This window comes from Prionailurus bengalensis, chromosome D1 (genome assembly GCF_016509475.1).
Source record: "Prionailurus bengalensis isolate Pbe53 chromosome D1, Fcat_Pben_1.1_paternal_pri, whole genome shotgun sequence".
NCBI classification, from domain to species: domain Eukaryota; kingdom Metazoa; phylum Chordata; class Mammalia; order Carnivora; family Felidae; genus Prionailurus; species Prionailurus bengalensis.
The window spans coordinates 109,820,241-109,843,595 of NC_057346.1; the positions used below are offsets into that span (position 1 = coordinate 109,820,241).

Here is a 23,355-nt window from a genome sequence, read left to right on the forward strand (position 1 = left end):
GATCATGACCTGAGCTGAAGTTGGTCGCTCAACCAACCGAGCCATCCAGGCGCCCCAGTTCTTGTATCTTTCAATGTATGTATATTATTTTTTCAAATGACTGCTGAGTTATTAAAATACAAGTACCTCTTATATTGTTTGGACTTAACTATTAAATGAAACTGTTAGGCATTTAAAAAAAATTTTTTTAAGTACGCTTCACACCCAACGTGGGACTCGAACTCACCACCCTGAGATCCAGAGTCACACGCTCCACCAACTGAGCCAGCCAGGTGCTCCTGTTGGAGGTTTTGTTTTGTTGTTTTTTTTTGGTTCTTTTTTGTTTTTTTTGTTTTTTTGTTTTTGTTTTTTTTTTTTTTTTTGTCGTTGTTGTTTTGTTTTAGTTTTTGTTTCGGCCCGGGGTGCCATGAAAAACTCACTGAGGTACTCAGATACCGTGAACCCAGGGAGTTTAAGAGCCTCTGCCATGGGAATTTGATGGGTTTGGGACTTCAGTGTTTGCCGATTCATCTCTCCTGTGATCAGTTTCTGGACCCTGTGTTCAGGGCTCTCTGGTGCGAGCCGAGGCAGACGGAGCTTCTTGTAGCAGGTTCGTGCAACCACCCTGAACTTGCTCACTGGCTTCCAGCAGGAAACCTCAACGCTCCCCATAAAGAGTCCTTTTTCTCTCTGCCAGATTATTGTGGCTCTGGTTGCCACTTTAGAATGCCCCTTTTTCCAAATGAGGAGCCAAACATCGAGCCACCAGAGACCCTGCCTCAGGTTCCCCAGCCCTCGCGTAGTGAAGCTGGAATCAAAGCAAGGCTGCCTGGTGCAGGGTGACTGCCCTCAGCCACTACTAGCTGACTCCCAGGAAGAACGAGATCCCTGAACTCACCAAAACCATGCTAAAACATGGCCACCACCAGATGCCCTAAAACTGCACCACGACCTGACTCCGCCCCTCTTGTCTGCATCCCACAAGGTCACAGACCTCAGAATCCTCTGCCAGAATCACAGCTGACCCCTCCTGGGTTAGGAAGGCGTCACGAATCCCACCCCCCCCCCACTACTGCCCCCAAATCACAGCACAATCAGCCCAAGAGGTTACACCCTGCAGCTTCTGGCTGAAAGCAAGTTCCCTCTGTCCAGGTCAATCCCGATGGGGCTTTTTCTGTAGACCTGCATCGTTGGGAACACCTCAGAGATATATGTGTTATTCACAGAACTAGATTTCTGAAGTATGTCCGTATTCAAGCGGAGCTCAAAGAAGCCCACCCGAAAGAATTGTGGACTGACAGTGAACTGTGGATTGAACAAAAGTTCTCCTTGAAAGGGCCATTTTGAAGATTCCGATTCTGACTTGGGAGGAGCTAAGATGATTGGCAGCGGAAGGAATCACGTAAAATGCCCTAAGTAAAAACGTATTGACTTAAAAAAAAAAAAAAAGCAAGTCCCCTGAGAGGTGGGAATTTTCTAATCAGAGACACGGCTGTCACTGTGGCCTGGCTCAGCTCCAGGGATGAAGATCACAGAATCTACTGGGGTTCAAACCTCCACCTACTAACTTGGTCAAATGGGGCGGTGGCTTAACACAAGGCACACAGGCTGAAGTGCCTTCGGCCTCCTCGTCCGTCAATCACGGTGAGAATGGCACTCACTGCATGGGGGTTGTTACGGGCCTCAAATGGGTGAAGACATTTAAAGCCCTTAGAATAGGACTAGGCATATAATAGCTGCTGCAAGCTCTTATTATTATTTTCACTATGATTTGCCACCAAACGTTACTCCCATTCCTAGTGGCCAGGGCGCCTGCGTCGGAATCTCATCTGGAAAGCATCTTATTCTCCAGGCTTTGGGTTGGTTGGGGGGTCGCTCCACCAAATGCCTAACGCAGGCTGTCTAGCTGGGTGTTGGTACCTACTGGAATCCGGTAGCTGTTAGTTCTGCCCCTCTTTAACCTCAGCTCCACAGTCTGTCCCAATAACCTTTGAAAAACAGTTCATTGAGCCCCTGGCACTGACTCCTGGAGCCCCGGTCTAGTGCGGGAGTGAGCAAGGGAATACTTTCAAATGTAGTGATGAGCGGTGAGATCAATCCTGCGCCAAAAACTGTGACTCTCAGCTTCTACCTGAGGGTCTCTGAGCCCGAACCCACTCCCTCCTGCCAAATGCACACCCCTGAGGAACGTGTCCACAGTTTGGAGGGCTAGTTGGGGGAGGGGAGCACCCAACATTAACAATTTAGGTGACAGTTTGTGCTTTCACCCCTGGGAAACAGGATTCGTCCATAAAGAACAGCTAGAGTCCCACCAGCCACTGCAAAGACTGGCAGGGGCCGCCTCTGCTCACAGAGGCCTCCTTGGGGGTCTTCCAAATATGATGGAGGACACGTGAGTGGATCTGCTATTTTGCCGGTCTGGGGGCAAATATTTGCCAAGGCGGCCAGTATTTGAATAACACAAACACGTAATAAATACTTTAAGGAAGTATTTATTGAACCCTAGTGTGCTTTGGGAGAGGGGCCGGGCTTCCCGGTGCCTGCAAGTCCCGACGCTGAAAGCAGGTGGCGCCAAAGGCCCGTTCATCGACGCCATCCACCGGACTCTCGACCTCGTCTCGGAGCTCCCCCCAGAGAACCTGCAATCTAGACGACCGCAAGCCGTGAGTAGGGAAGGAGAGGGTGCCAGGGCTAGGTTCAGGGGCATCCTGGTCAGGGACAGGAGTTCGGATCCACGAGTCTGAGCATACTCAGAAGGCGAGTCCTGGGCCCCGGAGTCCCGAGAAGGTGGAACGCGTCGGTGGGCGTGGCTATGCATTCGCAGTAGGTGGAGCCTGAGAGAAGTCGGGGCTACGCTCTCTGTGTGGGCGGTACTTGTGCTCAGAGCCCCCAACAGGGGGCGCTCTGGGTGGGCGGGACTTAAGGGATCTTCAGGGATGGGGTTTGTGAGTATTCTTAGCGGGCGGACCCGAAGACTCTGTAGGTGGGCCGTTATCTCAGTGAGAAGTAAGGGTGTTAGCAGCTGTATGTGGGCGGAGCTTTCCCCAGTGAGATGGTCCTGGGCACCGCCCCTATCATTTAAAACTCTGCGAGGGGCGGGGCCTATGGCTGGGGGCGGAGCCCGACGAGGCTCTTAAGGGCAACGCGTAACCACGGAAAGGCGGAATTTGCAGGTCTCCTGGACTTGGGGCAAGTCTCTGCGGGATGTTCTGCACTGCTGAACTGGGTCTCAAGCTCCGAAGAGGGGCGGGCCTTGTGGTTCAGTCGGGTTGGGCACGCTACGCGGCGTGAGGAGAGAGTGTAAACTCTTGGTGGAGTTTATACTTCCTGAAAGCGGGAACTAATTAAGAACTGCCCGTCTGCCCAGGCCGCCCTGAGAAGGTGGGGCTTATGGTCCTGGTGGGCGGGGCCATCGTTACTGCTTCGGCCGGGGCGGAGCGGATAGAGCAGAGGGGCGGGGCAATGGTTCTTCGAGAATCTCTGAGCTGGCAGGGGGAGAGGCTTGTGGCTTTGGTGGGCGGGGCCTCTGAAGAGCTCCCGCAGAGAGGGTGCTGTGACAGCAGTGGGTGGGCGTGGCTCGTAACTAGGAGGGACCTATCTGATAGTGCCGGGGTCTGTAGGCAGGAGAGTTTCGCGCCTGATTGAGGCGGGGTCTGAGAGTCAGTGGGCGGAGCCTACGACACAGCTCCGGGTCTGGGCGGAGCCCGGGCTCGGCGCAGGCGGGGGTTCTGCCCTGGGAGGCAGTCTGTTTAGGCCCGCACGCAGCTCCGCATCTGTTGCTCATTACGGGATGACAAAGAACCGGCTCTGGGCCCCCTTCCCCACTCCCATCCCCTCCCTCCGACAGCAGTGCATTTAACTCCTTCCTGCCTTTGGGGCGCTCTGGATCCCCTGCCCAGGGTCACGGGAGGGAGCTCCAGTCTGTCCCATCCTGGCAGGCTTTGTCACCCCCTAGAATGCGCCCACATCTCCTTCTCAGACCCGGGCCTCTGGACCACCCCGCGACCTCACTCTCCTGCATCGAATCTCTCCGGCGGAGTCTCGGAGGTTAAAAACTCGGGCAGGATCTGGCGGGGGCGTCTGGTTTGAGTTAGGGGAACTTGAGAACGGGGACCGGGGGCGGTGCGTGGCGTTCCCTCCACCCCCTCCACGGCCCCCGGTTCGTCCCCAGTTATGGCCCCTCCTCTACCGGTCCCCTGGGGCCCGGCCCAGGCCCAGGCCCAGGCCCTGGGGCCAGAGGGTGGCATAGGGCACCCCTCCTCTCCTGTCTGGGTGGTCGTGGTGGTTCTGCTCTGTCCTAATTAGAGGCCCCTTAGAGACTGCAACTGAAAAATTACAGAGGCAGTGGGAACCGGCGCCTCCCTGGCCCAGGTCCCGCCTCTCCGGGTCCCTAAGGCAGTGAGCCCAGGATGATGGAGTTTGCCAGGTTCCCCCAGGCTTTGACTATCCCATCTGGATTCATGGGACACCTCAGCATGGAGCAACTTGCACAAGCTCTGGTCTCCTGGGTTCTCTCTGTCCCAGCACCACCCACATGGAGAAGGGCAAAATGTGACCCGAGACTGGAAGGTCTTACTCAGAAGCCTGCCAAGGGAGCTGGATGTGGGATATCTCTCCCAGGTTCTGTGCTCTCCCCATCTCGGCCTGCTAGGCAGACTTCCACCTACTCCCCAGAGCAGGGAGGAAGGGCACCTTCAGAACACCCCTAAACCAAGGGAATGGTAGCACCCTTGAGTGACCCTGGGCCCCAGCCACCGACTTCTGGGCAGCCTGTGGGCACAGAATAGGAGGTACCAGAAGACAGAAACTCACCCACCAGACTCCCTTCACTCCCCAGAATCACCAGACCCAGAGTTTACCTTTGACTCCTAAATCCCAGTTTGGCTCCAGTTCAGCAGAAGCCTTCATTCTAGAATTCTCCCCCATATTCAGCCTCACTTTCTTGGAGTTTTGGTTAAAAAAAAAAAAAGGAACAAATATGAAACTCTCTCCATGCCAAACCTCCCACTCCTGGGCTCGCTGTGTGACTGTAGGCAAGGCTCTGCCCTCTCTGGGCTCCTGTTTACCTGAGAATCTCTGAAGCATACTCTCCCTTAGGGGGTCTTACCTTATTTCCTTGGGCCCAGACAAGCTGAAGGAAGGTCCCCTCTTTTTGCTGAGTCCTCCCAGGCCCTCCCCTCAGACATCAATGGGGGTCAGGAACTTTGGGTGAGGTTGGCACCCCATTTATTGGAGAAGACCCCAGCACCCACCCCCTGAGGTCCTGGGGGCCTCGGCGTCTCCTCAGTCTTGAGTGCTGGGCCAGGGAGCAGAGTCCCCAAGAGTCAAGTCTGGTAGCTGACTGACAGAGGAGCCTGGCTGGGTCCGGGGTGGGGGCAGGAAGCCCTCTGTCCAGCTGGGCAGCTCCCATGAGTCCCTGGTGCAGCCTGGGCCATGTGTCCAACGCACGCCCCTTCCCCCCACCCCGCAGAGGGGGGGCTGCGCCCCATCACACGCTGGTTCTGCAGGTCTGCACCCCCGTGAGGCTGCCCCGGTGGGGCACTGGTTCTGTTGGGCCCTTGCTCCCAGCGTGGGTGACCCAGCGATAGCAGTCGGTAACTCGCTTGTTGGGTGCGTGGGGGCCGCAGCGGGTGCAGTACACGATGCCCAGTGCGAGTAAGACCACCAAGAAGACGCACGTTGGAACGAGGAGAGCCACCAGCAGCCACCGGTCATCCCTCCGGCTGTGGCCTGCCAGACTGGCCTCCCCCGGGGCTGTCGGGGCTGCTGTGGGGGCTGCTGAGGGCAGCCACGGGGCCAGCTTGCGGTCATGGGCACCTTCCCTTGGGACTTGTGGGGGTTTGGAATGGGGGCGTGTAGGGCTGGTAAGTGAAGTCTGGTTAGGGGGGTGCTGAGGGGGCTCTGAGGTGAGGGTAGTGCGGAGGGCCGGGGGCCGGGTGGCAGCAGGTACAGGAACTTGATGGGCAGGGGGCACAGGGGATCTGGAGGTAGTGGTCAGAGGGGGCTGGACCGTCGAGGCAATGGGAAGGTGAGTGGCCTGGGCTTTAAGGCCTGGGACATCTGGGGAGACAAGGGATTGATGGGCGCTGGAAGTCGTGACCAGAGGGGTGTGGCTGGCAAGGATTTGAGGCAAATGAGTGGTGGTCTGAGTGTCAGTGACATGGGTGTCCGGAAACACAGGGGACTGGTGGGCAGGGGACGGTTCAGGGTATCTGGCTGAGATGATGGGGGGCCGGTGGGCGGGGGGTCGTGCTGGGTGAGTGGCAGAGATAATGGGGGGCCGGTAGGCAGAGGGCAGATCTGGACGGCTGGCTGAGATCATGGGGAACTGGTGGTCAGGAGGCAGAGCTGGGTGCCTGGCAGGGATCATGGGGGGCTGAGGGGCCAGGGGCGGGCGGGTGGCAGAGACGACGGGGGGTCGGTGGGCAGAAGGCAGTGTGGGGCGTGTGGCAGAGACCAACACAGGCCGGGTGACGGAGAGCACCGAGGAGTGGTAGGGGCCTCTGGGGGCACTCAGTGGGGGTGGCCAGGTGGGGTCCAGGTAGGGCATCCGATGCTCTCCCTCCTCTGGGAAACTAGGTCTGTAGGCCAGGCCGAAGTCAGGTGGCTGCGTGGCCTCCATCCATGGGACCCCAGGCACCTCTGTCCAGCCACCGTCAAAGGTCTCCCACGCCTCGTGTTCATCCTCCTCGTCCTCCCCGTCGTCCAGCAACTCGTCCCCTAGGTCCGGGGAAGCCCGAGCCCCCGTGGCCCCCGCAGGGCTGCAGCTGATGCCATCGGCCTCAAGCTCGTGGCCCTCGCTGCAGTAGCACTCGAAGCCACCGACGTAGTTGACGCACATCTGCTGGCACACGCCGGCGATCTGGCACTCGTCTGTGTCCACGCAGCGGTGCGGCTCATCCTCGGCCGGCCGGAAACCCAGGCGACAGTGGCAGCTGTAGCCCTGCGGCCCACCGGGCTCACACTGCTGCTCACACGGGGCGTGGGCACAGGGGTCCTCGCAGCTTCGCCCATCGGCTGCCAGCCGGAAGCCCTCGGCGCAGCGGCAGGACACGCGACCATCCACCTCCTCCACACACTCGTGCTCGCAGCCCCCGTTGTCCGGGCCGCAGCCGGTCCCTGGGCACAAGGGCCCGGCCCGAGACCAGCCCACGCGGCCCTCGGGCTGCTTCACGCACAGCAGGGAGGCCTCTCTGCCAGCCTGGCAGGGCACAGCAGCTACGGAGCCGAAGGGCAGCCACTCAAAGTCGGTGGAGACCAGGTGGAAGGGCGTGGTGTAGACCGCAGGGCCCGCCTGGCCCGCCTCATCTGGCAACGCGGGGCAGGAGCCCTCGAAGCCGAACTGGCACAGGTAGCCGTCGACGGCCAGCGTGCACGAGCCCTCGAGCCAGCGATGCTCTCCACTGGCCTCAAGGGCCGCGCAGCGCTGGGCCGGGCAGGGCCCCCCTGTGGCTGGTTGGGCCCAGTTGGTGAAGGCCGTGTCCTGGTCTCCCGTGGTCCACGTGAAGCCGCGCAGCGGGCGCTGCGGTTGGCACTGACGGGCCTGCCGCTGCAGGCCGATCCACAGCAGCCGGCTGGCCGGGCCGGGCCCCACCAGACTGTCCACACGCTGGGCCTCCTCGGGGGTCCGCGGCGTGGCCAGGTCGCCCCCCAGCTCGCGGCAGGCCCGCCAGGCCTCCAGGAAGGTGCGGCGCCGCGGGAAGAGCGCGTAGCAGCTGCCGGGGCCGCAGATGGCCCGGGGCTCGGCCGCCCAGGGGGCCTGGCCCAGCGTGGGCACCGCGGCCGCCCAGGCCAGCAGCAGGCGCAGCAGCATCGCGACGCCCCCCGACTGGCCCGAGCCCCGGCCCGCGGACGCTCTTGACAGGGGGTGGGACCAGGGCCTCTGGCGGGCGGGCCGGGGGCGGTCCTGGGCCGGGCTCAGGCCTTGTAAGGAGTGGGCTGGGGCCGCTGCCAGCTCCCTGCTCCCGCTCCCTCGGGGCCGCCCGAGCAGGAAGCGGTCGGGCGGGGGGCAGAGGTGGGGGGTGCTGGAGGGCGGGGGCGGGGGGAGGTGCAGCTCGCGGACTGGGAGTCGAGGAGAGGGGGAGACGCCTGCCCAGCGGGCCGAAAGACCCTCAGAAAACCCCAGCGCCGTCTGGGGCTCTTGGTGGTGAGCTGAGGTCCCTTCCCAGAGACTCGCCGAGATCCGCGGTGGACACACCGACCTCATCGCACTTGCGAACTGTCTCTGGGCCCAGCTGCTCATCATAGGTGTGGAAAGTCGCTCTGACTCACGGCCCTCACACCACACACGTGCGTACGTTCCTCTCCCCACACAGGAGCCCTCTCTCGGCACCGTCCCCTCATCCCAGCTCTGCACACGCGCACCCCCTTAGACGCACGTACTTAGGTGGCGTGGCATTCTACATGTCCTCACGCATGACATCCTGCACATTCGTGTGCAGGCCCTGAACGGAAACCACCTTGATCACGCGGGCATGGGCATCATCAAACCCTCATTTATATACTAAACTCCTGCCTCAACCTCCCCCCACTCCTCAGCTTCCTGGCTCCAGCTGGTGTGTGGGGGGAAGGAGGGGGGCCGGGGGGGGGGGGCGCTGCCCTCCCTTCACCTCTGCTCAGCCTGGGGCCCTGGGAACCTGGGCTTAGAGGGGGAGGAGGCAGCCCCCAAACAGGAAATGCTTCTCTGGGCTCCTGCTGCAAGAGGGCAGGGTGCATGGGGGAGGGGGCCAGGCGGGGGCTAGGCTGCACTCAGGGTGAGCAGGGCCGGCTGGGAGGGGACTGGTGAGAGGCCATGCATGGGCGTGAGGTTCACAATGACACATACATGTGTATGTGACACAGGCGTCACATGTGTGGAGCCCTCCCTGCCCCCGGAGTCTGCTGCGTGCGCCTGGCCAGAGTCCTCCTCCCGCCCCTCTTGGAGGCCTCTGGAGGCATGTGCACTGAGCCCATCACCCAGGCCGGTCCCCGGGGAGCTGGTTGTCAGATTAACCCGTGAACACCCACTGCACTCTTGGCAGAAGTTTGAGCTGGGGGACGGGGCGTGGAGGAGCGGTTCTGGCCCTCAGTGCTCTGCCACTGATGTGCTGTGTGACTGCTGGGAAGTCACTGACCCTCTCTGGGTCTCCGTTTTTCTTATCTACAAAATGGGGTAGTGTGTCAGGGCCTTTCAGCTCAGCAGGGCTATTGTATCATAGCACTCAGTGTTTGCAAATGTGCTTTGTCAGCTGCAAAGCATGAGGCAAATGTTCCTTAGTCTTCTGAGCACATCATCTGGGTCGGGGGTGGGGACCGGGGCAGCTTTTCTAACCACCTCACGGTGCCAGGGCTGGCCCTGCAGACATGGCCCGTCCCCCTGAGAACCCGGGCTTTTGAAGGGCTTGCTATCTGCCTGGAAGGTCATTCTTTCAGGGTCCACGTCTGTGAAGTGCATAGAATTATCCCCCTTCTCATGAGAGGAAAGTCAATATGGGGTAGTTCATCCTTCCTTTGGCTCAGGCCCAAAGCCTTGAGATCATCCTTGACTCCTCTTTCTCCCACACCCCACGTCCCATCTCTCAGCAAATCCTGTTGGCTTCACCTTCAAAATAGATCCACAACCTGACTGCTTCTCACCACCTTCTTTGCCACCCTCCTCTGGCCTGTGCAACTGTCACCTTCCACCTAGGTTCTTGCAATAGCCTCCCCTCTGGTCTCTGTCTTGCCTTCTCCATTCTGCAGGAGGGATTTCTTTAAAACCTAAGACGATCTAGTTACTCCTGCTCAGAACCCCTCGGGCCCCTGTCACACTCAAAGGACAGGCCAACGCCTTGGCCATGGCCTCCAGGTTGATGTGGTCTGCCCCCAAACCTCTCACCCCTCTTCCCCTACTCGCTCTTCTGCTCCAACTATCTGGCCTCATCTCGTGGCTGTGTCTGAAACTTACCAGGTACATGTCTGTCTCTTGAGGGGCTGCGTTGTGCATTGTAAGATGTTTAGCAGCATCCCCGGCTTCTACCTAGATGTCAGTAGCATCCCTGCAGTTGGGACAATCAAAAATGTCTCCGGACATTGCCAAATATTATGTCCCCTGGGGACTCCATCACCCCCAGTGGAGAACTCTTGTCCTAGGAGACCGTGAGCTCCGTGAGGGCAGCGTCATGGTCTTGTTCCCTGCTGTATCCCCTGGGCCTGGAGAGTTCCTGGCCCATAGATGCTGCTCAGAGGGGTTTGTCAAATTAATGGATGAATGGGGCTCAGGTAAGGCCCTGGGCCATGCTGGGGGAATGAGGCTGTGTGGAGGGAAAGCCCACCTGCTCCCCACACTCGCTCAGCCTTCCGCAGAAGTCAGGCCATTTCAGAACTGGGAGATCCCTGGGACTCAGTAAACCTTTTTGCAGGTACGGACACTGAGGCCCAGGGAGTCTCAGAGCAAATCTGTGGCAGGGCTGGGACTAGAACCAAGGCCTCCTGGCTCATCCCAGTACTCTAGTTGCCGCAGTGCCCCGAGGAGCCATCAAGCAGGGTCTGAGAGCTGGGCATGGCATCGAGAGGATGGGGGGAGGCATCCTAGACAAAGTGCTGAGGTCAAGATGCCTTTGGAGAATACAGAGGTCTCCACTGAGCCTGGAGTGAGGGACAGGAGTGAAGGGACAACGTCAGAAAGCGGGCAGAGGCCTGGATTGGATGGCAGTAAGCTACCCCTAAAAGGCTGGCCTCCATCATGGGGACCATGGGGAAGAGGTATGATGGGAGTTCCCCGTGGCTGGTGTGTGGTGGGTGGAGGGGGGACTGGAGGCCAGGGACCAGTTAAGAAGTTGTTGCAATAGTCTGGGAGAGGGGAGGGAGCTGGCTGGAGAGCCGGGCAGCAGGGCGGGCCGGGCTGGGGGAGGCAGCCTGTGGAGGCTCCTCAGGGGCTGGCCGGAGCCTGATCCAAGGGTGTGGCGGGCCCAGTCATGATTCGGGCAATGGCCCGTGCTGCTGGGGCGTCTGAGGGGAGGCTGCAAGCCGTCTGGCCAGTAGGCCGGTCAGATCAGAGGTCAGGACTCCGGCCTCAGTTGGGGTGAAGGGTTGGAGGGCAGGCTGGAGAAGCAGGAGGCAGAGGGTCAAAGGCCAAATTCCAGATGGTGCGGCTGGGCTGACTTGCGAGTTGAGAGACGGCTGAGCCATGAGGAGGGCGGGGGGGGGGGGGCACCTCTGACCCCCATAAAGCTAAAGGTTTGGTGGGTTGAGAATGAGGCTTGGAGCCGCACCTAGGTACCTAGTTCAGGTAGGCGACTAGCATTCCCCTGCTCCCATCCAGGATGGGAGGTGCGGAGTTGAGGCCAGGCGGGAGGGGGGTGGGGTGGGGGTGGGGATTGCAATAGGCATGGCAACGGGGACCTGGGTGCGGGGAGGGGACAGAGAGGGGCTGGTTGAGGTCTTACCCTTTCTGGCAGCTCCATTGAGCCTGACTTCCCCCACAGCACAGAGAAGATGCTAATCCATGCAATACATGCTCGGATGATGGGTGGGTGGATATATCGGCGGGTGCCTGCACGGGGCGGGGAGGGGGGGGTGGGGGGGTGGGGGGGAGGAATGCATGAGTGCACGCATGGGTGGACCGGTGTTTGGATAGGAGGATGGGTGGGTGCATGGGTGGGTGGACAGAGGGACAACGGATGGATGTGGGAAGGAGTAAGCGAACGGACGGATGGGTGGCTAAGTGTGTGGGTGTGTGGGTGAGATTTTAGATGCGCGGCTGGAGACAGGGACCCAGGCAGCTGCCCTCATTCATGGTGAGCCGCGCCATGATGGGTGGCATTCTCAGAACGCGACTCTGAGGTCTGTAGGCGCGCAGTCTGGGAGGGGGGGACAGCTTGGGCTGTACCACCGGTGGGAATCATGCGTGATGCTTCTCTGTCACCACAGTCTGTGTTCCCTGTTGGGGCCTGAGGCCACTGGGTCTTCTCAGCGGGGATGGAGACAGCTCAGGACGCCAAGCTCTGCTCACAGCGTGGGTTGGGAGGCTGGAGTTCTCTGCTCCGATCATGGCCCATATGAGGAGAGCTCACCTCGAGACGGGCATGAAAACAGAAGCCCACTTCCCCAGAAGGAGCCTTGTCTTCCAGCTACTGGGACAAGCCAGACAGTGGTTTTGGATGCAACGTGTGGGCCCGTGGGGGTGGGGGTGCAGGCGGCCTGCAGAGGGGTTGGCCTGAAGAGAGCCCAGTGCAACAGCCGGGATGGGGGGGTTGAGTATGATTGGGGGGCGCCCCCTGGGCAGGCGTCCTAGAACCTTGGCACGGTCTGCCGCTGAGCCAGCACATTGCTTTGTATACAAATCACCCCCTTTCCTCCTTTTTCTTTTGTCCCCATCCCCCCACCTCCCTCCATTTCTAAATTCTTCCCAAACCACCCCAGCCTTCAGGCTGGCAAGAGGAAGGGCCAACTGGTGGGCAGGAGGCGCCTGGTCTTGGGTGGGAGCCACAGGAGGGGAGGTGGGGGAGGTCCCAGGGCAGAAGTGGGGAGGGAGGGGAGCCTGGGGGGAGGGCAGCGATTTTGGCCTCCTTCCCCTCCCCACGTGCTGGTGCCGCACCCTGGGTGCTTCTGGATGGGAGAGACTTGCGGAAGGAAGGGGGTGGGAGAGAGAGGCTTGGAGAAGGCGGGGCCCAGGAAGAAGAGGTATCTGTTGTCCAGGCCTGGGGGGAAAGGGATTCTGACAGCTGGTGGGAGGCTGGGGGGTGGAGCCCACCCTGGAGAGAGACTGGGTGTGCCTGTGTGTGTACCTGGGTGCCTGTACGTGGCCATGTGCGCGTGAGTGCGTGTGCTGGCGTGGGGCTGGCGTTGCTGAGGGTATCCACAGCCGGGTGATGCGCGCGTGTGTCCCCACAGGCCCCCACCTGTGAGGGGAGAAACATCGTCCACCCTGGGCACGGCTAGGCCCCCGGTCCCTCTCCTGGCAGATGCCTGACCTGAACCTCTGGCCACATCTGCCCCGAGGAAGGGAGTCCCGGAGCCCACCTCAGAGCTAGAAGGGCCCGGCTGTTCTGCTCGGTGTCCTGACAGCTCAGAGAGGGACAAGGCTTGCCCCAGGTCACAGGGCGGAGGCAGAGCAGGGACTGTACCCGAGTCTGGGGACCCCAGGAGGGGACAGCTGCTCTCCTGGCCCTCGCTGATCCTGTCCTTCCTCTGTTGTGCCCCTTGGCTGTGAGGCTCCGTGGAGATCCTGGCCCTGGCCTGGCTGCGGCTTCCTGGTCCACGGCTGGGCGGGGTAACTGTGGGTGAGGATTCGGTGGCCCCTGAGGCATCTGGCAGAGGCCTGTTCCCTAGAATGACCAACCAGTCCCGGGACTGAGGACTCTCCCGCACTGCAGGTCCTAGATGCTGGGGACCCCCTTAGCCCCGGGGCCAACAAGGATGGCTAGTCACCCTCTCACCAGAGAGGTTTCTTTTTCCACCATGTCCTTCCCACTGCTACCTCAGTGTCAGCCTCCCCGTCTCCACCCTCACCCTGGAACTTTCCCTTGTCTTCCTGCCCCCTCACTGCCCCAGGGATCTTTCGTCTCACTGTCCCTCCCACTCTTTCTGTTCTCTTTCCTCTCTGTGTCAGGAATCTCCAGCAGCTCCTGTGACTCTCTGGGGTCTCTCTGTCTCTTCTGCCCCCAGATGGTCACCTTGTTGGTCTCTGGAGTCTGTCCCTCTGTTCTCTGTCCACTTCCCTATCTTCCCTCTCCGTCTCTGGTGTCTCGCCCCGTCTCCCCACTCCTGTTCCGGCGTCTCTGGCTCGTCACCTTCCCTGGGTGGTCCAGGCTCCCCTCCCCTCCCCCCAGCAAGCACCCCCAGGGCCAGCTGGGGTGGAAGCCAGGTCTGGGGGCTGTGACCAGGCCGGGAAGGGGAACCCAAGCAGACATGATATTTATGTTAGGACTTCAAAGTGGAGCAGAGCCCGAGGCAGGCTTGGTGGGGGCTGGCGGGGGTAGGAGAGGGGAGGAGGATTGTGAGCAAATGCCAGATTAAGGTCAGCTCAGGCCCCTCCCTGGCGAGGGTCTCCTTGGTGACGCATATCTCCCCCCGTGGGACACTGAGACCCAGAGTAGGGACAGAACAGACTATTTTGGTGCAGACTTCCAAGAAAGGCACTTCCTGTACCCCTGTCCTGCCTCCAGCCCCATCCTGTCTTCCGGTCACCCTGCAGGAGCAGCTGGGTCCTCTGAGCACCGGCCCAGCCAGGGAGGCAGGGGGCTCAGAAGGTGGCAGGAGCAGAGAGTTGCATCTCGGCACGAAAACGTCCCTGGCGCTGGGACAGCCCTGTGTTCTCCGCTCTCTGGCAGAGGCCTCGCCTGGCAGGGCAGTGAGGGTCTGTAACCCTGTCGGCCCGGACTATGCCAGTCGGGTCGGTCCCCTCGGGGCCTCCGGGGTCCACTCCGGCTGCCTGCCTGAGGGCCCCAGGGGCCAAGATGGCCGCGAAGGTCACCCCACCCCTGCCCCCCACCCTCGGCCTAACCTCTGCTAAAGACACCCAGCTGCTGGGGCTGGGAAGGCCTGGGGTCAGGGGCCCAGGCCCCGGGTGGGGAGGACGGGAGGGGCCGATTGTCTCATCCTGCGGCTCAGCTCTGTGTCCTAAGCCCCTCCCAGGGGCCAGACCCAACAGACACCCCTTCAGGCTGGGCCACCCCTCAGGAAGCCCCCTCCCAGACTAGGGGCTAGCTCTGGACCCAAGACCTTTTAGCTGAAGCCCACCCAGGCCCCCAAAGCCCCAGCCCCTGGGTCATCACCCCCACCCTCTCAGATCCTCCCCAGGCGCTTCCCGTGAATCACTCAGGCTGGAATCTGATGAGCTCAGACCTCCCCGCCCAGCACTGCCGGCCTCTGCCTCCTGCCTGGCCAGTGGGGTTGCCACGCCCCCCCCCGGGGGTCTTCTCAGCATCTCACAGCCCCCACCAGGGTCCACCGTGGGCTGGAATGGCTGAGTGGTGGCAGAGATAGGCCAGGGCTGGAGTGAGATTAGTCAGGTAAGGGCTTGGACTTCTGCATGATCAGAAGTATAAAAGCATGTGTGCGTGCGTGTGTGCTCTTCCTATGCCATGTGCAGTGTCAGAGCAGGGGACTGGGCTGTGGCCGCTGCAGTGCTACATGGGTAGGTGTCTGTCGTGGAGTCCCTGCGTACCAGTCATCACATGTCTCTGGGTCAGCCTGTCCCCGTGTATGTTTGTCACGGGGTCACGTTCTGACCCTGAGAGGGAGGGCGCTGAGGGGAGGTCTCCGAGTTTGCACATCTAGCGATGTCTGTGTCAGGGTGTGGCTCGGAGGAGGGGTCTGTGTGTGTCACTGTGTCCCATCCCGCTGGGAACGAATGCCTAACAGTCTCCAGGTGTTCCTAACACTCCGAGTGTTCCTGTTAAGGCTGGGGCGGGGGGGGGGGGGGGCTCTGGTGTTACGTGACCGTGGCACACAGGATGTCACACGTTCTGTGCACAGATGTGAGTCACGATGTTTCTGTGTGTCAAACTGGGGGAGGGGTGAACATGGGTCACAAGATCATGGCAGGGTGTCAAATGCTCTGCGTTGAAGGTGAGGGAGGGTGGCGGCAGGGGTCTCGGTGACTGCCTTTCTCCGCCCGCCCCCTGGGCCCCCACTCCACAGGGCCTGGCTCCTGGCTCCCCTCCCACCAACCTCTGTTGGCAGGACTCCCGTTCCCAGGACGGTGCCAGAGCCCCCCCTACTCCCCCCGTGGGGATGCTTCCCCCCTGGCACCTGGCAGAGCGCAGGCCCTCCGAGTGCAGCGGTTCCCCGGGTGGCCTCCCGCCAGAAGGGGGCCAGGCGTGTGCCTGGGAACGGGCCTGCTCGCCCCCTGGCGGCAGTGGTGGAGAACGCGCCGCCCCGGCCCCAGGAGCTCCGGCCAACTGTCAGGCTGAGTCTTCCCGATTCATTCTACATGTATCCACTAAGTGCCACTTCCGGGCCAGGCATTTGTACTAGCGCCCCGAGATTTAGAGGGGAACAAGGCCGACCTGGCTCTGGCCTAGTGAGGAAGACAGACAATAAACGCACAAAGAGTGCTGCAGTGACTCTAGGGGTGACGAGAGCAACATTTCCAAGTGAGGAAGTGACTTAGCTGCTCCTTGGGAGCCGAATGTCTGGCCCTGCTCTGCAGCAGTGGGTGCCGGGCAAGGTGTGGCACCTCTCGGGTGACTTCCTCTTCCAGAAGGCCAAAGGTGGGAGGCAGGGATGAGGGAGGGGCGAGGCTGAATCCCAGCGCACAGCCTGCTGTTATTGCCAGATCACATTGTTTCCCTCTGGCCGGGCCTGGCGGTGCTCCGATGAGCCACTGCTAGGGGTGTTGCTGAGTTTCCAGAGCCAGGAATTGAGATTGAGCACAGAAGGGATTAGGACGGGCTTGCAGGGGGCTCAGAAGCCTCTGCCGGTCCTAGTTCCCGTGAGACGAGCTCCACATCCGGCCCTGGGGTTCTCTGAGCACCCCTGGCAACCGTTCTAGGTCTTCCTCTGGAACTGAATTTGAGACATCCTGTGTTTGGTTCCCAGAACCCGGCCCTCCCTTAACCTCCCGGCTTCCCATTTATTGAGTGCCTCTGTGGTGCCCAGCCCTGTTCGAGGCACTGGGGGTGGGCTTGGGACAGGGAGAGAGGGCGTACAAAAGAGGGAGACTCCCAACCAGCAAGAAGCTTGGAGCGGGGGTGGGGGGTGGAGAGGGTAGAGTGGCCGATGGCCTAGTGAGAAATTTGGGAGCCCTGCACCCAGATCTGGTGGCGTCTGTATCTGGATTGTCCGAAATCCAGTGTCCAGGATTTCTACCTCTAGCTGTCATGACTGACACACGTGGTGGTCTGATGTCCCTTCCTGTTCAGCACCTGAGGCAGTGCCCCCAGAGACTGGCTGGGGTCCTCCTTCCAGCAGGGGACAGTTCCTTCCCAGGGAGTGATCCCTATGAAGTTTGTCTCACCCAGATCCCGGACTCCGAGGGAGCCTGCACTGACTGCCCCTGCATTGTCCCCAGGTTGCCCGGAGCCTGCAAGGGTATGCAGCCCTTGAGACGTCCTCACCCCTCTAAATTACCCCCTCTGCCACTTCCTGGGCCACACGCACCCCCTGGTGGTCGTTACTGGCATTGTCTTTGCTCGGATTTGCTCCCTGCTCTGGAACCCCCTTGGGGCTGTGGGGCCTTTAGGGTTAATTTATCGGTGTTTTACAATCGAGGGCGTAGTTGGAGCCGGACACCCTGGTTTGGCTGCTGTGCCATATCTTAAGAGTCATTTTCCCAAGCCTCCCTGTGGGATAAGTCATGCCCAGCCTCCCGGGAAATCTCTTGTGAGGTCCAAAAGAGTTAAGTGCGGAGAAAATGGTTTCCGAGCACCCCCCGCCCCCACCGCCTCCATTTCAGAAGCCCACTTTCCCTGTCCAATACCCCTGGGATGCAAGGGCACTGGCAGGATCTCCCATCTTGAGGAAAGACTGGGGCCTGGGTGCTCTCTGGGCAGAGCCTGATCTCCAGGATCTCCCCCACGCTGGCGAGAACCTTCAGTGAATGCAGACAACAGACCCTTGGAGGGGGTCCTGCTAACATCCCACCTCCCTCCCTCCCCTTGCCTCCAGTCTGAGCTCTGCTTTGGAGCAAAACCGTCCACTTGACCCCCGCAGGACTTCGGCGAGAAGGCAGGGCAGCCATGGCACCTCCACTCTGCAGGTGAGGACACTGAAGCTGGGAGCTGCCGGCCCTCTAGGCAGGCTAGGGCTGGACTGGGCTCCCCGGAGGAGGTGAAGCCTTTCAGGGCCTTGAAGCCCCCAGCCTGGAAGGGCTGCCTGCGTAGTGCCCCATTCCTTTGCCAGAGGTCGGGCACACTGACCACTACAGGCTGGCTGACCTCCGGCGGGGAGACCCCCCTCCGCTTTATTCCGGTGCTCTGGGGCTACAGCTGCAGCCAGTCTGGGGACCACCCCAGCAGGTGTGATCACAGAGACAAATATCAGACAGAGCTGGCGGCGGACACGGGAGCGGCCCGGGGTGGGGCTGATGGCGGCTGAGGGGTGGGGCTGATGGCCGGCTCTGAAAGGCCTTCCCAGCAAGCTCAGGGTTTTCTGTCCCGAATGGCCCTTCTGGCCGCTCCCGGCTACTCCTCTGCTGCTCTGCTTCCCTCAGCCTCCAGTCCCCCCGGTGGGGCAGGGCCCCCCCTGGCCTGGCCCACGCTTCCCTGCACCCTCTCGGCAGTTGTCTCAGACCCTCCCCTGCTGTCCCCAGGACCGGCCTTGACCTCGATGATCCCATCTCCCCGGCCCCCTTCCTCCTCCTCCCTGCCCCCTGCCTCCAGCTCCCCACTGTCCCTCTCTGTTGTAGCCCCAGGTGCGGTCCCATGGGTGTCGGGCCGCTCGGCCTTGCGATAGACGAGGTAGCCGGTTGTGGGAAGCCTGTGGACCGGGGCTCCAGGAGACAAGCGGTGGTAGCCCTGTTCCCTGTACAGGAAGAGGCCGAATGTGTCAGGCTGGGTCACTCGGAACTTCGTGGCACAGAGCTGGCTCAGGGTGGCAACTGAGGCCCCTGGGGGCACAGCCAGGGTCTTGGAGGTACAGCCACTGCTGGGGTCCTGATAGGCCACCCGGAGGAGGTGCTGTGCAGGAGGAGAAGCGAAAACGAGAGCTCAATCCTGCCTGGTATATATCTGCCCACAGAGCTTGAGGCCCCCAGTGCAGACTCCGCACTGGGTGGTATGGATCCCGCGGTAGAACCAAGTGACAGAAGCTTTTTGGACGAGGTGAGCTTCAAGCAGGGCTCTGAGGAAGGGAGAGAGCTGTGTTGGCTAGCGGGTCATAGCTGCGGGCAGGCCGGGAGGATGGCTCCCGCACGCCCCTGCAGGGAGCCTAACAACCATACTACTGGGTGCCCTCAGCACTCGTCCTGCATGAACCCACTGAAGTCTGACATCCACCCCACGAGGTAAGTACCGTGACCTCATTTTATAGATAAAGAAATCGAGGCACAAAGGGGTGACATAACTTGCCCTCGCTCCTGCAAACAGAAAGTAGCAGAGCCCGCCCGGGCTTGAACCCAGGATCTGGCTACAACGTCTAAACTCTTAACCAAGGCTAGGAAGGATCCCTTGACTGGATGGAGGGGAAGGTGAGGGGAGCATGGGCGGGGAGCCTGACTCCAGGCAAGGCCAGAGCCCCATGTGGGGGCTGGAAGCCAGGATTTGGGGCTTGAATTTGCCACCCGTGTCCCTTTCCCTCCCCGTGTCTTGTCTGTTTCCTTATCTGTAGAATGGAGAGCGTAATGGTCCTAATAATAGAAACTTCAGAGTTTCTATGAAGCTGCGGGGCTGAGCCCCTAGAGCACGGAGCACGGTGCCGGCACATGGAATGCACCCTGTCTAGAAAGGCTAGGCTTTGACATTGGGTCCACACAGGGTGCTGTTTCTCCGGCACGGTGATGTAGGACCAGAATTTCCCCTGCTGGGTCTCACTGGGAAAAGGAGGGGACTGCGCAGGAAGGTGCCAGAACCAACAGGCACCCCTGCCCCACCCCTACCCCCCACCCCCCACCCCCTGGGGGCTTGGCGGTGGGGGGGGGGTGGGCAACGTGGAGGCCCTGTTACCTGGAAGCTGTGGGTGGCAGGCAGGCGGCGCTGCTCCCAGAGGCTGAGGGAACGTTGTAGCTCCTGGGAGGGGCTCAGGGGGAGCATGTGGGCCTGGTCCAGGCCACTCAGCAGGGCCAGGCTGGCCGAGAGGCTGGTCAGGTAGTAACCACCTGGGACACGAGGGGAAGAATGTAGCTCAGGCTGAGGGTGGGTGACCCTTCCCCGGCCCCCACCACCTACTCGGGGGCCCCTAAGGCACCCCGGCCCCCCACAGACAGACAGGCAGGGGCTCCCTCACCCTCTCCGGTGAGCAGGGTGGGCTCCAGAAGCTCTGACATGTACTCAGCCTCCAGCAGCAGCTCGGGAAGGTCGCACTGGGCCAGGACGAGGCTCAGCAGCGGGAGGAACGCGTCTGCCCCTGCCCCCTCCCCTGTGGGGTGGTAGAGGAGGAAGCTCCAGACTCCTCTGGGGTCCCAGGGTCGGTATCCACGCCTTGCCTCATACGGTGACCCTCCCCTCCACCCGCCGGGCCTTGGGTGATGTGGTCTCTATGGCAACCACCGAGAGGGGCTGTGGAGAGGAGGCTCTACTCTCTGGGCCTCAGTGGCACCATCTGTGAGATGGGAGTGTTGGACCCATCCCCCCACCTGTGCTGTTCTGGAATTTCTGCGCCACCACCCCTCCCCGCCCCCCCCCCACTCGGCAGGGGGCTGGCAGGGAGTGGTAGGAGGGGGCCTACCGGCCTGGGTCCTCAGGGCTGTGTAGAGCAGCTTGCAAGCCTGCAGGAGCCGCTTGACCTGGGCACTGGGCGAGTAGGCACGGAGCAGCTGCAGCAGCTTCTGACGCACCTGCTCCATCTCTCCCGGGGAGGGCAGGCTCAGGTGGGACCCAAAGGCTCCGGGGCCCTGGGACCGAGCCAGGCGGAGGCCCTCAGCCAGGCGGCCCAGGGAGCCGTCGGCAGAAAGCCGGCGCCGCAGGCGGGCCGCCAGGATGGGCCTGAGAGGCTTGAGCACGGAGCGATGCAGAGACTTCTCCAAGATGTGTTCTGCGGGGGAGAGGCGGCCAGGGTCAGGGGAACGAGGGTGCGAGTGGGAGCCAGAGTCCCAGGGCGGAGGGGGGCGGGGAGGGGGGGTGTAGTCGGGGAGGAAGAGAGGTGAAAGGGAGGGGGAGACCTGGGGAGGTGGGAGAATAGCAGGGGAGAGGCGGGGAATGGGTAGCCCTGGAATGAATGGAGAGGTGGGCCGAGCCTGTGAGGCCTGGGCCGGAGTCTCACCCAGTCTCTCAGGTGGCAGCAGCTTCTCAGGGCCCAGCTCCGCGCTCAGCATGGCCCGAGCCCGGCTCAGTGCCTCTCGGACACCCTGCAGCTCCCGGGGCTCGGGGCCGGCCCGCACCTGGGTCAGCAGGTCCTGCACCAGCTGGCCGACGGCCGTGTGTCGGTCCTCCACCAGCGCCGTGGCTGCCCGGCCCACCTGCCGCTCCGGGGCCAGCAGGGAGCAGAAGGCCGAGCTCATGGACCGAAGCAGCGGCCGCCGCCGGCGGCCCAGGCGGGGTGAGGTGGCTGGGCTTCCCCGGGACCCTGGCGCCCCCTCTTCTTCTGAGCTGCTGGGGGAGCCACAGTCTACCTCCTGGAGGGAGGGCAGGGGTGGGAGGCTGGGGCTGGCACTCCCTGGCACACGGTACCCCACGGAGCTCTCCCTCCGCAGAAGCTGGTGAGGGGGTAACCTTTCTGTCTGGTTGGGGGCTGCCCCCGGCAGCACGGGGACCGGGGGAGGTGGCACGGCAGGTGGAGACAGAGGGCTGGAGGTCTCCGTGGACACGCGTACTTTGAAGCTCCTCTTGAATTTCTCCCGCTTGGTGGGGCCCAGGTCCCCTGGGAACAGGGGATTGAAGAAGCACAGGGCGGCTCCTGTGCCCTGGTCCAGCTCTTGCGGGGACCGGGGCTTCAGCCGGGGCAGCCGCGGGCCTTCAGACAGGCCCGGCTGAGCCTTGGTATTGAGGGAGGAGCTCCAGAACTCTAGGGAAGAGAAAGCATTTGGGGGTCTCAGGGAGGCTTGGGGAGGGTGCCCGACCGAGGGAAAGGCGCAGGCTCAGGCTGTGTGCCCGTGTGCCTTCTCTTTCCCCCCTGGCCTCAGCTTGTCCATCTGTGCAGTGGGTAGCAGAGGGCCGCTTACCAATGCCCAGATGGGAGATGGCTTCCAGTTCCTTGTGGGTGGCTGCCTGGCAGATGGCTCTGGGGAGCTGGAGTGGGAGGAGAAGGATGTCCCTGAGGCCAGAGAGGGAAACAGAAAGCCAGGGGTGAGGGACGCGCAGGGCTCTGGGGGCTGGCAGGACAGGATGTCCCAGGGAGCAGGGACCAACGCAGACCAGGCGCCCTGCGGCCAGGCTCACCGGGTATGGCAGTAGGCACAGATGAGCTGGACCAGGTCTGGGAACGTGAGCTCTGAGCCCTCCAAGGAGACGCCTGGGAGACGGACGGGAAGTGTGGTTGTTTTCTGGGGAACACCCCCGTGCCCTGCCCTGACTGCTTCCAGCCCCTACCCCCCAGGCCAGTCCCGCTCACCGCCAGGGCTCTCCTGGATGTAGTGGCTAGAGACAAACGAAGGGCCGCTGGCCTCGGGCAGCCTCACGCACAGGGCCTGGCACCCACGAGTGTTAGATTTCCGCACCAGGAACGTCTGCAAGGGACAGGGGTCGGGGGCTCGGGACCTCCGTGTCCAGCCTCTCTCCCCCCGCCACCCTCCGCTGGCCAGTCCTGGGGTCAGGGGCCAGACTCACCCCCGGGGGCTCAGTCCTCAGCACGTGCAGTGCAGCCGCCGCGTTGGCCCGGAGCTGCAGCCACACGGGCCGTGTGCGCAGCAAGCGCTCCCGCAGGCTCACGGTGCGCCCGGGCCGCTGGGGCCCACCCGCCGGCCCCCCGCTGGCCCCAGGCACGTCGTAGAGCGGGTCCTGGGCTGGCCTAGGAGTGGTCACCAGATTGGAGCAGGGGTCCGGGGGGTGGGACCCTTGCCCGACCCTTTCCTCCTTCTCTGCCCTGGGACAGACTGCCGTCCCTCCCTGCCCCACCGGCCTGCCCTTCCAACTTCACTAACTTTTCTCTCTCCGGGTGCCCAGGTGCGAAGTTGGACACGCTGGGGGCTCCGAGAGGGCCTGCTTCTGGCTCCCCAGGGGTTTCCATGGCTGGGAGCTCCTTCGGTTTCTCCCGGTTTCTCCCAGGACTCAGGAAGAGAATCCAGCCCCCAAGGCAACAGCGCGCTCACATTCCCGGTGGTGAGTAACACTTCCTGAGGGCGGTTCGCCCTGTCACGCCCCGCCAGTTAACTCTTGTGTGTCCACTCAGCCTGGGCAGTGCCCACTTCCTCTTTGTTCTGGGCCCAGCCTAAGGGGGCAGGCATCCCCCTCCGTAGAAGTGCCACCCCAGGAGCCCCAGCTGCGGGGCCACCACCCCCGCACAGTGCATCCTGAAGCCTTACCAGCCTCCCCAAACCACACAGGCAGGCGGGAAGGGGTTAAGCTGGGCCCTTCTGGGTCCCCACAGGCCCGAGTCTTGCCCTTGGGGCACCTTTAAGTCTGTGGTCAATTGCTCATCTGTGCGTGGTCTTGGGGTCAGCCCTGTGGGAGAGCACCCCCTGCTGGTCACAGATGACTCATCCCCCCCCCAGCCTAACTTGGGTTTTGGAATATCAGGTTGCTATGGAGAAAGGATGCTGTGTCTCCATGGAAACTAACCCCTTTGCTTAACTGAGGTTCTGGGGGTGGTTCTAACACTCGGCGCTAAATGGTGGTGGTGGGGGGGGGGGTTTGGTTGTGAGGTCGTCAGCACACGATGCTG

General features: G+C 61.8%; 2 protein-coding genes and 1 non-coding gene across 3 annotated transcripts; all 3 read right to left on the bottom strand.

Moving 5' to 3' along the window:
• Positions 1-201: 201 nt before the first annotated feature.
• Positions 202-274, bottom strand: TRNAQ-CUG. Its single transcript has one exon. It is a non-coding gene; the product is annotated as a tRNA-Gln (tRNA).
• Positions 275-5,182: 4,908 nt separating this feature from the next.
• On the bottom strand, positions 5,183-9,778 carry CD248 (CD248 molecule). The gene has a single exon (XM_043582597.1). It carries the CDS (start codon positions 8,222-8,224, stop codon positions 5,468-5,470), a length of 2,757 nt encoding a protein of 918 aa, XP_043438532.1. The 5' UTR covers positions 8,225-9,778; the 3' UTR covers positions 5,183-5,467.
• Positions 9,779-17,815: 8,037 nt separating this feature from the next.
• RIN1 (Ras and Rab interactor 1) lies at positions 17,816-23,178 on the bottom strand. Its single transcript, XM_043582598.1, has 10 exons — positions 22,616-23,178; positions 22,302-22,482; positions 22,087-22,201; positions 21,915-21,987; positions 21,698-21,789; positions 20,800-21,540; positions 20,266-20,571; positions 19,825-19,956; positions 19,545-19,696; positions 17,816-18,560 (listed from the first exon to the last, which is right to left on the bottom strand). Exons 1-10 carry the CDS (start codon positions 22,699-22,701, stop codon positions 18,066-18,068), a joined length of 2,373 nt encoding a protein of 790 aa, XP_043438533.1. The 5' UTR covers positions 22,702-23,178; the 3' UTR covers positions 17,816-18,065.
• Positions 23,179-23,355: the final 177 nt, after the last annotated feature.